Source organism: Micropterus dolomieu, linkage group LG04, assembly GCF_021292245.1.
Source record: "Micropterus dolomieu isolate WLL.071019.BEF.003 ecotype Adirondacks linkage group LG04, ASM2129224v1, whole genome shotgun sequence".
NCBI lineage: Eukaryota > Metazoa > Chordata > Actinopteri > Centrarchiformes > Centrarchidae > Micropterus > Micropterus dolomieu.
In genome coordinates, this window is record NC_060153.1 from 23,723,493 (window position 1) to 23,737,371 (window position 13,879).

A 13,879-nucleotide genomic window follows, 5' to 3' on the forward strand; every position below is an offset into this window, starting at 1 on the left:
GCGGGGGGCCCCCCCCCCCCCCCCCCCCCCACACTCCCCAATCATATATTTCCACATTGAACTTTTCATCAAAACAGTGTACAATTGTCTTCTCAGCTTGTTCTTGTGAACCCAGTATCGTGTTTCCTCATGTTTCCTTAGCTAAGTGTATAGTCACACCCTTAATGTGAAACCCTATGTCAGTTTGCAACACAGAGTTACGCTCTTGCCTCCTTCCGTCCATCTTTGTCGTAAACCCCAAAAAATTTCAGGCACAGAAAAATTTGTGCTTTAAGCCCTGAATGATTACATGTTACTCTCAGACATTATGATCAACATTTCTCCTTGGCACTATTTGAAAAAGGACCCATTCACACTTCTTAACTTTAGTGAGAGTGAAAGGTTTATGACTCACTATCAGCGTGAACAACACAGTAAATTGCTTTCAGGATGGAAAATAACTACAAACTGTTATTTGTGCAAACTGTGCATACTTTGCAAGTCTTATTTAAAGCCTGATTTATATATATTCTGGTTTTGACAAAGAGCTTGTAAAGTTTAGTTAGCTACTACAGTCCCATGACATAGTGGGGTAAAATATAGCCAGCCAGGGAAACATGTCAACCTCCACCACACACACACTAAAAGCATAAATACTTTAGTTTTCTTTTTTTCGCAAGAAAATGAGGACCTTCATTTCTTTACAGTGGTGGTTCCCAACCATTTTCAAGTTTAATCCATCATAATTCTCAGTGTTCATAATACATTAATAACAATCTTTGTGTTGCACTAAATGTGTGAAATGTAAATGAGGATAATTCTGTTTGATATAGCTCAGCCTAGAAAGTCCATCGTGGATGTTCTAGTTGACTCTGCCTTAAGTGTTTGGCTTCAGCACGCTGGTTGTGTCGGCTTTAACTCTTACTTGGCACCAACAGTTCTGCGTCAAAGCTTGATTGTAGTTAAATAGTAACAGCTAGAGTTTGTTTAAATCTCATGTTGTGCTGGCAAAACATACTGTACGTTCTGACTTTTAGATAAAATTTGGAAACTCAAGTTTAACTGACCTCCTCAGCTATTGAAAGCTAGAAGGCGTATGTTGGGGGGGATGTCTGGTATTAAAGGTTCCTAGAAATATGTCAGCAGTGTTTTGCTCTGACTAACCTTGATGACCATGAAAGAGCACCTTTCATTGTTGCAGGACAGAATAATAAATAAGGGGTTAGTGAGGTCTTCTGACATGCATCAGCTAACTTGACAAGTCCCACAGGCCTGTGCTAAGTGGATCAACTCTGACGACGCAGTGAAGAATTAACTAAGAACTGTAGCCACTTATCTCAAGGAACAGTATTTGATAGTCACCTGGGGATTTTTGAACTGTTCTCATTGTCTGCTCATTTCAACAGCTTCTCATTATTAAGGTTGATTATTTTCTAATGCAGCAATCATTTCTGGGAATGTAACTAAATCCACCTTTAATCTGGTAGTATAGCATGAGAGAGGTGGATTGTTTCATTGTCTCCTGTTTGGATGGGACACGGAGGAATCTAGTCTGTGCAGATTCTTTGCACTGTCACTGTCTGACTCACAGGATCATTAAAACATAACTGTTACTCAGGGAGGGTCTCATATAACCTAGATTTTTTTCAGATTAGATGGAGCACTTTTCCTTTATGAAAGCCTGTTTGTGAAATCCCGACCCCCTTCAGTACCCAGCTATCTTTATGCAGCACAGACTGAAGACCCAAACAAACTAGATGGTTATTGGGATCAAATTGCAAAAAGCGCTCAGCCTGCCAAGTGGAGAGCAAATGGTGGAGAACAGTTATTGAGTTGTTGAAAACAGCTGAAATTATCAGAGGGAAGAACAGAACAGTGTGTTTTTATTACACAGAGCTTCAAGTCCCTCTTTGTTTGGCTTGGTTTAAAAAAGAAACAAAGTTTTTGAAAAGGTTGAAACAGCTGTTGAGAAATGATTAATTTGTCAGGCTTGAGGTTGTGGCTACATTTAATGTCAGCAGTTTGGTTTGTGCTGATCCGGCATGTCGTGTGTGACGAATCATTCCTGTGTTACTGCTCTGTCTGTCTTTCTCAGTGCTTTTCTTGCTGCCTCGAACTTGCCTACACACACAGACACCTCTCACCGCTCTGTGTGCCTTATTATCATGCAGCGGCCCCGCCAGGAGGAGCTGCTTGGAAATTTCCGTAGAGCAATCCTTGTCCACTGTTCGGGCCTGGACTGGACTGGAGTGAGGGAGTGTGTGGGTGGGTGGGGGTTATGGGTGTGTGTGTGGGTAGGGTGTACAGGGAGAGGGAGTGAGAGTAAGTTTGAGAGCTGTTTTACTTTTTTCTTCTGTGGGATAATGACCCATGAGGTGAAGGGACTTGTCTAGGATTTTTGGACCCTGGATCATCATGCCTCTCAACCGGCAACCTGCGCTGGTAATATATAGTGAGGGAAAACTATCTTTATAAAGAACTTTAGCTGGCTAATCATTAAGCTAATCTAGAAGAAAACATCTGAGATCTTCCTGGAAAAATCCGTAGACCTTTCTCATGAGAGGATTTTGATTATAGTGCTCCCTTGTCAGCTGGTACTATGCTGATATATCTGATCTGATTATCATCGAGCCTTTGTTCTTTCACAACTTAACTTTTTCATGGGTGAATGATGGATAAGCTCAGTCAGGTTTGCTTTTGATCAGGCGGAGCTGCTAGTTTGCTATATTGACAGTGGAGACAAATTGTTGTCTCAAACCTCTTCTGATATTTCCCAGTTCTTTTTAGGTCTCAGCTTAAGTTGAAATTGTGTATTAGATCTTGGGCGACATACTGAGTGGTTTAGTGCTGGCTGTGATTCAAGAATTTGCACTTGATATGGGCCTTAAACACTGATGAAATTCTAGTAGCTTACCAGCACAAGTGCCTAGGACTTGTTTACTCATAGCTAAGTATAAATGTTGGCTACTAGATATCTGCAGTATTATCATTATTTTTCTAAATCAAAGATCAGGGCATGTAAATATCGCTCTGTGCCAGTCCTGTACTACATGCTAACTGTACAAAGGATGCACTATTTACTGGGGTCGCACCAAATGTCTTTTTTGTTTTACATTCAAACTTCTTTTGATGTTTTCACATGAATCCTTGATTGTCTGTCGTCATATTTTATGACGTCATCAGCCAAAAAAAGTCCATTCGCCAGGTTAAATGGGTTAGTCTTTTTGTATTTAATCAACTTTCTTTAATGAATATAACTCGTCAGTTTCGCCAACATAAATACATGTAGGCTGGAGGCTAATCCCAAAATCTGAACAGTCAAAAAATAAATATGGACAGAAGCAGAATATTTGATTAGATAAAAGCATTTTGTGAATCTTTCACAAAATTTTGACTTTTGGACTTTAAAACACTCTGGAAATGTTTCGATCATACGGTGGGAAACAATCCTACGCAGACCCCACTGGAATTTAATTTCACAAATAGTAAAATACTAATAATACTAGTGCAGTCTGTATCTGCAACTGTGCAGAAATACCAGGTTTAAACAGAATGAATAAAACTGAGCAGTATTCGAATGTCAATGCCCCAATGCTTCAAACTTTTCGGTATAGCCCTATAAACTATAGTATACTGGTATTATTGTTATTATATGAGAAATCAACAATACTTTTATATTTACAATTATATAATAACAGGAAACGATACCTGTGCTATCAGACACCAAATGTGACTTTTCACCACCTTTCCATAATTAAATTTGTTTTATTAAATTTTTGACTATCACCATTTCCTTTGTGAATTGCAATGAGGGACCATAGTGTATGTATCAACAGCACACTCAAAAAAGATGCATGCTGTCTTTGCGTGAGTGTGTACATAGTACATACCATATTACTTAAAAACCTGTTTAGAAATATGTATATATAGAGCAGAGACCTCTTAATGTTATGGGTAACACCTGTGCTCTTTTTACTATGACCGAACCCAAGCACACTGTAGAAATTAGTTAGTTTATTCAGTTCAAACCACTTTGTTTGTGTAGGCTGTAAGGAGCAACGAGGGTTCTAGTAGTGGCATGTTTTATCTCGTTTTTAGCAGTGGACCCTCAGACTGTATAAAAGAAGTGGACGTGGCCTTTGGGTCTGAAAAGTGAAGCCAATGCATATGTGCATTTAACCTGCATTCTTTCTAATTGCCAGCAGGGGCGAATCAACTGGTTGCAAAAAGAAGTCCGATTGTACAGAAGTCTATGAATAATGAATTTAGTACCTCATTAAAACAATTTACTAATGAGTTTATGTCTCAGTCGCCACTTTCAAGTCTTCTTCGCACAGCATGATGTTCATTTAATAAATGATGGTCCCATTTAGTGGAAAATAGACAATAAAGCAGGGTATACTTTGAGGTGTGGCTAAATTTAACTTGTGTAGCATCTAAAAACAGTTACTGAAACCTTTTAGCTGGACTTAATGTAGACCGATTTAGAGATTTGTTTTTACTTTGGCAACATCTCTGTTGATCAGTGTAAAACCCTGAACAAATGTAATTTCACCCTGTGTGAATCAAAAAATAAAACATGAAACATGGTGGGGGGGCTCTGTTATTTTTTTATTGGAACAGCACACCGTAACCAGATTCCTCAAGCTGGTGTTGTACCTTATTTTTTTTTAAGATGAGATGTTGATAATACATTGCTCTTAAAGTGGCACTGCTTCTCTCCTGCAGAGCCTACTGCACTGTGAAGGTGTTAACAACCAGAGCTACATCTGTGAGTCTGGACACTGCTGCGGGGAGTCTCAGTGCTGCAGCTACTACTATGAGCTCTGGTGTAAGTATCCTGCCTCCACAATCCTCAATATTGCTAGCCCCCACAGTTCCTTGGGTGCGACTTCCGGACCTTCGTTTCGTTGAACCGGCATCTGCTAGAATTAGCGGTATGCTACAGTTTTGTTCCATTTTTCTCAGAGGTTTTTGAAATAGATGATCCTGGAAAGCAACTTGTCCTACCTTTTTAAAACGGGTTAATGTTGTCATTTCCTCTACTATCGAGAGATGGGAGGACAACCTGAAGTGTCCACGGATAACGTACAAGTAGCATATTTTAGCTGTTTCATTCTGTTGCTATAGATGGCAAAGTATTGAACAATCTGAAAAGCTCAGAGGCTTATCAGTAGTTATGTAGCAAACAAATATTGAAGGAGGTGGGACACAGTTGTGTCTTTCTAAAAGTAGACAAGGAGCCAAGTCAAAGCCTCAAAGTCTCTCATCACCAGGCAGGGGTTTTAGTTTCCCTCCTGTCTTCAGACAACTATTGCAGGATCGGAATGGACTTGCAAAAAAACATCTGCAAAACTGTGAAGGGTGAAAAAAGTGTCTCTTCTGATAACTTGTTTATTTCGGTTTCATATTGCATATTACATACAGCCGCGGAGTGCAGAAGTGGTAATGTAGGTTGAGAGTGCATTTGTACAGGGAAAGGCAGAGAGATCATGTACAGATGTGCAGAGGAAGTGGAATGCAGGCACAAGGAAGAATATAGAGCTGAAAAAGGTGAAGCACGTAAATGTCAAACACTGTGGTCAAACATCATAAACCAGGCTCATCAAAGCCAACACCTGATCGCATAAGCTCAACCCCAAAACCTTTCAAGGATCACACACATTTTAAAAGTTATCTCAGTTTTCTGCAATGGCCCCACAGGCTGCTGACAGCTGTGTTACTGATCATATGAAGAAGACAGTGAGTCCTCTCAGAGCCAGGTGTAATCAACAGGTACCCCATACAGAACATGGCACAACACTAACATTAAGAAGTGTCTTTCTCTTTATGAATAAACACTTGCACCCCGACTTCACTGGCAACACTGCAACTAAATATGGAAAATGTGGACAAAGCTGCGCAACTCCTGGAGGTTCAAGGGCACACTGTGGAGAGGAGAGGCCAGATGGCGTGACCTGACCGTCCCTGGTTTGAAGCCAACCCAGATGGAATTTTGGACTCAACACGGCTCCTTGACATTAAGTGTCCCTCAAGTGTGCCATGTCACTTCTTGGGCAGCCAAATTGAGAGATCAGACGCTCAAGTGATGGGCAGTATGTCAGATTTTCCAGTGGGCAGAGTGGGATGTTCCCTCCAGGTGGGTGAAAAATAAGTAGACCCATAAATTAGCAGTGTTTTTTTTTTACTCATTTGACAGATTTTTGTGAATCTCTATTTTAAAGACATTGTATCATCCTATTTTTTTTAGATGCAGCTGAGAAGTATGTGTGTGGAGCTGCAGAGCTGGAAGCTGGTCACCTGGACATTAGCTGAGCAATTGGACATTTCATTTGACAAATACTACACGGATGGACCCTCTCCAAAATGTTTAATTTTCACACATGCTAACTAGATTAGTGGCTACATTGATTTGCCCCAAATATATGGAGCTTTTGAAAATACAGTGAACAGGTGATAAGTGTATGCAGCACACACAACAGAAACACAAAGAACACTGTAAAGCTGTTAAAAAATTTTTTATTTTGTGTTATTTTTGTTTTAAGACAGGCAGCCTTTTCAGTCAGTCATAGTGGAATGCCATAAAATAGTTGTGTTCGCAGGACTTCTTGAGTTATAAAAACACCTTCCTGATAGAATTTTCATTTGGCTGGATTTTAAGTGTACCACTTATTGAATGCTGTACCTCATTTCAGCGTTTTGAAAATGTTAAAAAGAACTCCAGGCATGTTAGCAGAGAAACGCCCCCCCCAGCAGATAAATGTGAAAACAGCCTTCTACTGTCAGGCTCTGCACACACATAACTCTGTCCAGTGAAGCGACAATAAGGAGCACATTGTTGAGAGGGACATGTTCACGTTAAATGAACTGTAAGTACAGGTATGTCTTGTGATTTGTACCTCATTCCAATTTTTGAACGTGTTAATATGTGATGTACCGTATGAGTTTTTAAGTACAGTATTAAAGGTCTTAGGTATCACTTGAGACGAGCTCACCTCTTAAATTCACTAAACCAGCATAAATCTTATGGCATGGCAACCGTGTGTGAGTGACCGCCTCATTGGACAACTGGCATCCCTTGCGTGTGAATGCGGTAACTTCGAGCAGGGCTCCCCGCTTACATCATCATGCCGAGCTCACCTGATGCCAACAAATACAGTAAACATTTATTAGGGTGGAAATTATTATTATGATAACATCTGTCACCACTACTTGAATTTAATGGCAAGTAGTTTATCTTTATTTCATGAGTCTATTTGTGAATGATTTTCTAGATACATTTTTAAAGTTTTTTTTCTACACACAGAAGACCTTACTTACCTTATTGGAGAACACTTTATAATACGGGGACACAACTCAGGCTTACGAAATGCATAGCTTGGGATGATTAATGCAGGATGTATCATAAATTCCTGTTGCTCAAAAGTCGTAAAATGATCAAGTCATTGAGTTTATGCAGTTCGTTACCACTTGATGGACAATCAAATGATGAATGTTAACTCACATTTACCTTATCCATCTGTCTAAATAAGATTCATGCATTTGATCATTGCCTATTCACAGAGATAAATGAAGCTGTCATATCAGATGTAGATGCTATTCAGATGTCGTCTTCAACATGTTTCTGCATGATTTCAAAAAAACAAACCAGGTATTGCACTGCTTTACCAATCTGATCAGATGCATGGATGTGAAATGTCATTTTCTGTGTAATTGGATGCCAGCTCACTTGGTGACATAAATAAATCTATTAAGATATCTAAAACAATACTATGCAATCAAGCCCAACATGTATTGTGTTTCAATTTAGGCCACTTTAGGTTATGTAGTTTTATTTCTTAAGGTGGTAGTCATGGAGGTATTTGATTTGCAGGAGTTCTTTGAATATCTTGTAGTCCAGGGTGTGACTGTGACATACCATAGACTGTGAGCCACATGATATTGAAAACTTCATGGGAATCAGAGCTACACCACTAAACTGGCCAGGCTGATGCATTGGCTGATATTGGCTTATTGCAGATATAGTCTGATATAATGCGAATTTCCTATGCAATGATATGCTTAAGAGCACTATGTGCTAACTATAGCCCAACCGATACAGGATTATTGAGGTTGATACCAATATTGATATTTGAGAGAATCCGGTAACAGTATATCGGGCGACCTAAACATATAACATACACCAACATTCCTGATACGGATCCTGAAAACATTTTTTATTTTTTACACTACATTCTGTTAGTATATCTGAAACTGTCGTTGGGTAATTTGCAGGAAAGGGTGTGATAGGACTGGACTACATGATGTAAAATCTGTAAAACAAAATTAGTAGATTTGGGTTGGTAAGAGAAAGTTAGTGTGGGTTCTTAGAAATAAGCGAAGTTCAAACTGACTTAAGATGGACGCATGACTGGTTTAATTATAATCCAGGTTTTTCAGAATTAGTATGGTGTAGATCGTCAGCAATGTGGCCACAAAATGTTGCAATAATAAACTAAAATTATTAAGAACAGATTTTCCACATAAAAATTCTTGTACAGTCATCATGAGTGTGCATGCATCTTGATGTGACGAAGGTTGGTAATGATAAAATCTGAAATGCAGAATTGGTACATCATGATGACTGCACGGCACCAGCAAAGATGCACATTGTACACATGCACAGTGTCACATTGTACTGTTTACATTCCTATGTGCCAGAGACACAGGATGTCTTGCCCTGTAGTCCTTGAAGTGAAGTTCCCACATTTTTTTGTGTTGAGGTAGTGGCGTTCCACTTTCAAACACAGCAAACAAAAACTGGGCGTTTTTTAAAATCCCACTCAGTTTTTGTTCCCTGCTGCTTTTTAGACTGGATTCAAGATAGTACAGCTCCACAAATAATCACTTTTTAAAAATTAGGACGTAATGCCATATTGAAAAAGCACACATTGTTCCTAAACAATCACATAATGTTGGAATGCTTTTGGGAAGAAGAACTGCAGCTATAAATGAGATTTCTCTGATTGCGTTTTATTACTATTGTCCAAGATTTCTACATTTTGAAATGAATGGTACTTTTTGCAATTGATTTTCCTGCAAGGTTGGACCAGAATATGTCAGACAACATTTATAAACATGTCTCCCAAAGAGAGAAACCAGAGAAGTCAGAGTTCAGCTGTGGTGTCAGATATGTCAAAGAATCGGGAGAGACTATAAATCTGTCAGTGCAGTGAGATAAGAAAAGACTTGGACCTCTCAATGATGATTGAATTGATTCTATGCCATAAAATAATAACATAATGCAATACATATGGTGTGAAATGATGTGAATGTTTCCAGATGTCAGAACCAGATGTTGCCAGTATTTGATCTGCAGTGTTGTGTTTGTGTAAGCAGCAGGCACTTTTATGTTACATCACCACACGCTAATACAGTTAGACATAATGGACTTCAATCTTTCCAGCTTAAACCTGTTCATTGCCATGTGAGTTTATGTAAGAAAAAGAACAGTAAACAATCACATTGACGTTTTATCCATTTAGTTGGAGTCCCACTGTAAACACGATTTGACTGTGTTGATCTTCCTCTCACTTCAGGGTTTTGGTTGGTTTGGGCGATCATCTTCATTTTGAGCTGCTGCTGTGTGTGTCACCATCGGCGCACCAAACACCGGCTGCAGCAGCAACAACGGCAGCACGAGATCAACCTCATTGCTTACCGCGAAGCACACAACTACCCCTCCCTGCCCTTCTACTTCAGTAAGAGCTAACAACTCAAACATACACTTGATGATAAAACTTAATGTGTACCTTTTGTACCTGGTTGTATGCATTTTATTCATCTATATCCATTCTCCTAATGACTGATGCTTGTTCATTCATATTGACGAACCCCATGCCTATATATGGCGTGAAAGGGTTTGCACACACACAGAGAACTTGCTCAGCACCAAACAGCAGACAGACACAGTTAGTGACTGGTGAACATTGTGGAATTTGTAGTAACCGTCAGTCACACAAACAAAACATCTTAATGATGATAGTGATAGGAAATTGGAGACTGAGCAGAATTTAATCCTCCCCTTTTGTAAAAAACAAACAAATAAACAAACAAAAATATATCTATGAAGATTCTCAGTCATCCAGGTCATAGTTATCCAACGAAGGTTAAAATCAAGGGCAACTGGACTTGGTTGAAGATACTGGAAGACGTTTCGTCCCTCATCCAAAGGACTTCTTCAGTTCTGACTGACTGGCAGGGAAACTCAGCTATTTAACCTCAGTGGGGTCGTTGGCCCGGGTCCTCGATACCGCTGGTTTGTTAGTGTTCCTTGTTTCTGTGACGACAGTCGTTACAGTCGTTAAGACTACCTGTGGCCAAGACTGAACGACCATCGTTGGTATCTTCACCTGAGGCCAATAGGTTATGTTTGTTGAGTTTCCTGGGAAGTGATGAAAGGATAGCATTGTAAGTGGGGGATAAGTGGTGGCGTAGACCCCCTCCTCTGTTCAATGACGGCTTCTCGACCCTGGTGTAGATGGCTTCCTTGACTCCTCTTTCAAACCATCCATCTTCTCTGTCTAAAATGTGCACCTGGTGGTCCTCAAACGAGTGTCCTCTGTCCTTCAGATGTAAGTAGACTGCAGAGTCTTGACCTGAGGAGTTGGCCCTTCTGATGGCTCAACACAGAAGGGCCACCAGGTGCAAAGGTGAAAAGGCTGTTGCAATAATCCAGGCGTGATGAGATGAAGTTGTGTAAAATGGTCTCGGTGTCCTTAAAAGTTAACATAGATCGAATTTTAGCTATATTTCTAAGTTGAACATGATTGAACAAGTTTTGTGGTGTGGTGCTCGAAATTTAAATTACTATCAAACCAAACACCAAGGTTCTTTGCCACAGGCTTAATGTGATTTACTAGCGAACCAGCAGATGGCAGTATTTGTTTTGCCATCTGCTGGGACCCAATGACCAGGATTTCTGTTTTGTCTGAGTTCAGCTGGAGGAAATTATTTGACATCCATTTTTTAACTTCGCAAAGGCAGTTGTTAAGTGAACTCAGCATTCCAGGGTCTGTGGATCTGACGGGCAAGTATATTTGTGTGTCATCAGCATAAATATGAAAAGAAATGCCATGTTTATGGATAATATGTCCAAGGGGAAGCAGATACAAGGAAAACAAAATGGGTCCTAAGACCGACCCCTGAGGCACACCATATTTAACTGGATGGGTGTCTGTGTTTATAATGAGCTATAAGAGACTATAGATTTAATGTTTAGCAGGGTTAGGTCTCTCTGGCTCACTGGAAAAAGTAGACCCACTGCTATCAGGCGTTATAATAGAGCATGATGCTGGACAGCGACCTGCATCAATGTCAATCAACATTCCTATGGCAAAAAGCACTCCTAAGCTTTACTTGGCATAACTTGAGAACAGACATCCTACAGGGCTGTAAGTGGTCTCTTTCTCTTCGTATTGAGCAGACGAATCGTTTGATATATTGGATGTCTGTAGGTACTACTACGATCAGTAGTCTGTTCCAAAGCAGCACTTCTTCTCTCCTTCATTTTGACGAGAGAAATTAAACCTAAAGCTGGTGATACACGGAGCAACTTTTAGAGCAATGGTGCTGGGCAATGTTGCCGTCAATGGTAATGAGTAAAGATTACCACCATAATCCCCTTCCCCCACCACTCCGTCACCTGTCCCACCGCTGTCTGTTCAAAACATAGTCTGACTTGCCACCAGCAACATTGCTAAAAAGGTTGCAGCTTCAGAGCTCAGCTATTGGGTAATACCAAGATGACGGCCCGGGGCGATCTTTATACACACAGAAAACAGCTGTTTTTTTACTCAAAACAGAGAAAACGGCAAAAATAACTCAGTGGTTATAACTGTATATGTATATTGGTGCGTCAGTTGTTGTTATTATCCAGCTAATAATTCTGTGAATTTTGTGATTTGAGTGATATGCATTACACAGCTGATCAGAGCTGGAGCTGAGCTTTCTTTAGAGAGTAAAATGTTAAATTATCTGATTACCTAAGCGCCTTAACTCATTAAAGGTATAAACTGGAGACCAGGACACAATAAAGACCTTTTTAAAACCTCCACCCCACTCAAGTAGAACTGAATTGGTTATTTTTTCAATGAACAGTATGTGTTGCATAATCTACCTATATCTGTGTTTCTGACTGTGTATCTTATCTGTATGCAGATACAAGAGTGGGGTCCTTTTGACCTAGTTATTGGTGGAAGCCCATGCAATGACCTCTCCATAGTCAATCCTGCAAGGAAAGGTCTTTATGGTAGGTTCACTGTCTTCATCTGGTCAAATAGCAACAAGTATCATCAGTATGTGCCCTTCACTGTACTTCAATGCTGTTTAATGACTGCTTCTGTCCCATAGAGGGCACCGGGCGCCTGTTCTTTGAGTTTTACAGGCTGCTCCACGAGGCTCGACCGAAGGAGGGGGACGACCGGCCTTTCTTTTGGCTCTTTGAGAACGTCGTCGCTATGGGTGTCAGCGATAAGAGGGACATATCTCGCTTTTTAGAGGTCAGCTTCTCTCTTTTGGCTTACTTTGTTGCTAAATAAGTAGTTTATCTAATCCTACAGGTCATAATTGTCTTTGACTTCTACAATCAGATCATTAGACTCTAGTGTAGGTACAGTGTGATGGGACGCCAGTGACAAGGATTGATGGATTATCAATGCCCCCTAATTCATTATCTTTAGACAGAGATCATTAGAAGGGAACACCTTATGTTAATGTGCTATGTTTAATGCGCTTTAAAGTACCCTTAGATAGTGTCTTTTGCTCTCCATATTGCATTTTGTCCTGTAAAAACCTGGTCAACTATTGGTTTAAAATATTCTCCACTTTGTGTAAGATTTTTAAATGGTGGGTGAAAAGTGCATTGAAGCTAACATTTTGGAGGAATTCACCCGACCCCAAAATGATTTTAGTCAACCAAAACTATAGAAGGATTTGTTTTAATGCCAGTAATACTGTGCTTTTAAATGGTAACTCTTCACTGTACTTCAATACACCATTTGTAAAACAGCATATTACCTTGGTTCCTCTCTGACTGGGGTCTTTTCTGCTCTGCTTTACATGGATTTCAGTGCAACCCAGTGATGATCGATGCCAAGGAAGTGTCTGCTGCCCACCGTGCCCGCTACTTCTGGGGTAACCTTCCTGGGATGAACAGGTTGGTGTGCGAATGGTGAGGGAAGCAGCAGCCTGTGACATACGCAACAGAAGGAATAAACCCCCATTAACCATGGACTACTTATATAGATTTGCTGTTTAACATAGCCCAAGTTAAGATTACTACGCCAGCCATATATGAACTAAATCAAGAAATGTTTTGCTCACAATATTTTGAGCCTCACACATACCCAGACTGCATCACCTGAGCTCAGTCTGAGAAAACATACATATGATATAGAGATATCATACACTAGAATCATGATATGTAACTGAGCAATCGACCAACTTTTAGATAATAATATGACCTGCCACCTCTCCAAAATTTTGAATCTCATTTAAAGCTATTAAAAACTCTTCGTTGTAGATGTTAAATGAAGCATGATTCTGATTATGCCTGTTTGGGTTTTCTCCGGGCGATCCAGTTTCCTCCCACAGTGCAAAGACATGCAAATTAGGGTAATAGGCGACTGTGAATTGACCGTAGTTGTCAACATGAGTGTGAATAGTTGTATGTGTCAGCCCTGTGAATGACTGCCGACCTGTCCAGAGGTTGCCCTGCCTCTCACCCAGTGTCAGCTGGGATTCCCCCCCCCCCCCCCCCCGCAACCCTCCAAAAGATAAGCTAATGGGTGGATGATTCTGGCTCATTCTGAAACTGATCTTGTGCATAGTTTAGTAGAAATTTGACATTTCAAGTACAAAT

At 40.2% G+C, this 13,879-nt stretch overlaps 2 protein-coding genes across 7 annotated transcripts in view; both read left to right on the forward strand.

Annotated features, from left to right (window-relative positions):
* The window catches only part of wbp1lb (WW domain binding protein 1-like b), a 23,582-nt gene that overhangs the window by 5,302 nt on the left and 4,401 nt on the right, over window positions 1-13,879 (forward strand). The window contains exons 1-3 of one of the 6 annotated variants that reach the window (XM_046048358.1): window positions 2,302-2,421; window positions 4,708-4,810; window positions 9,558-9,719. In XM_046048358.1, the coding sequence (XP_045904314.1) occupies window positions 2,395-2,421; window positions 4,708-4,810; window positions 9,558-9,719 (292 nt within the window). In that variant the 5' untranslated portion in view covers window positions 2,302-2,394. Of the gene's footprint in view, window positions 1-2,301; window positions 2,432-4,707; window positions 6,119-6,229; window positions 7,748-9,557; window positions 9,720-13,879 lie in introns of those variants that run through there. The other 5 variants (XR_006824941.1, XM_046048361.1, XM_046048360.1 and 2 more) reach the window with 5 other exon arrangements.
* Window positions 11,729-13,229, forward strand: LOC123970349 (DNA (cytosine-5)-methyltransferase 3A-like). The gene is made up of 3 exons (XM_046048363.1): window positions 11,729-12,268; window positions 12,370-12,518; window positions 13,089-13,229. The coding sequence occupies exons 1-3, from the start codon at window positions 12,172-12,174 to the stop codon at window positions 13,191-13,193; spliced, it is 351 nt and encodes a 116-aa protein (XP_045904319.1). The 5' UTR covers window positions 11,729-12,171; the 3' UTR covers window positions 13,194-13,229.

Excerpts from the sequence above, each read along its gene's own strand:
- LOC123970349 (XM_046048363.1), top strand. The coding sequence starts at position 12,172 with ATGCAGATACAAGAGTGGGGTCCTTTTGACCTAGTTATTGGTGGAAGC. Across the intron at positions 12,269-12,369 it reads TGCAAGGAAAGGTCTTTATG|AGGGCACCGGGCGCCTGTTC; the intron begins GTAGGTTCACTG and ends TCTGTCCCATAG. Across the intron at positions 12,519-13,088 it reads ACATATCTCGCTTTTTAGAG|TGCAACCCAGTGATGATCGA; the intron begins GTCAGCTTCTCT and ends CATGGATTTCAG.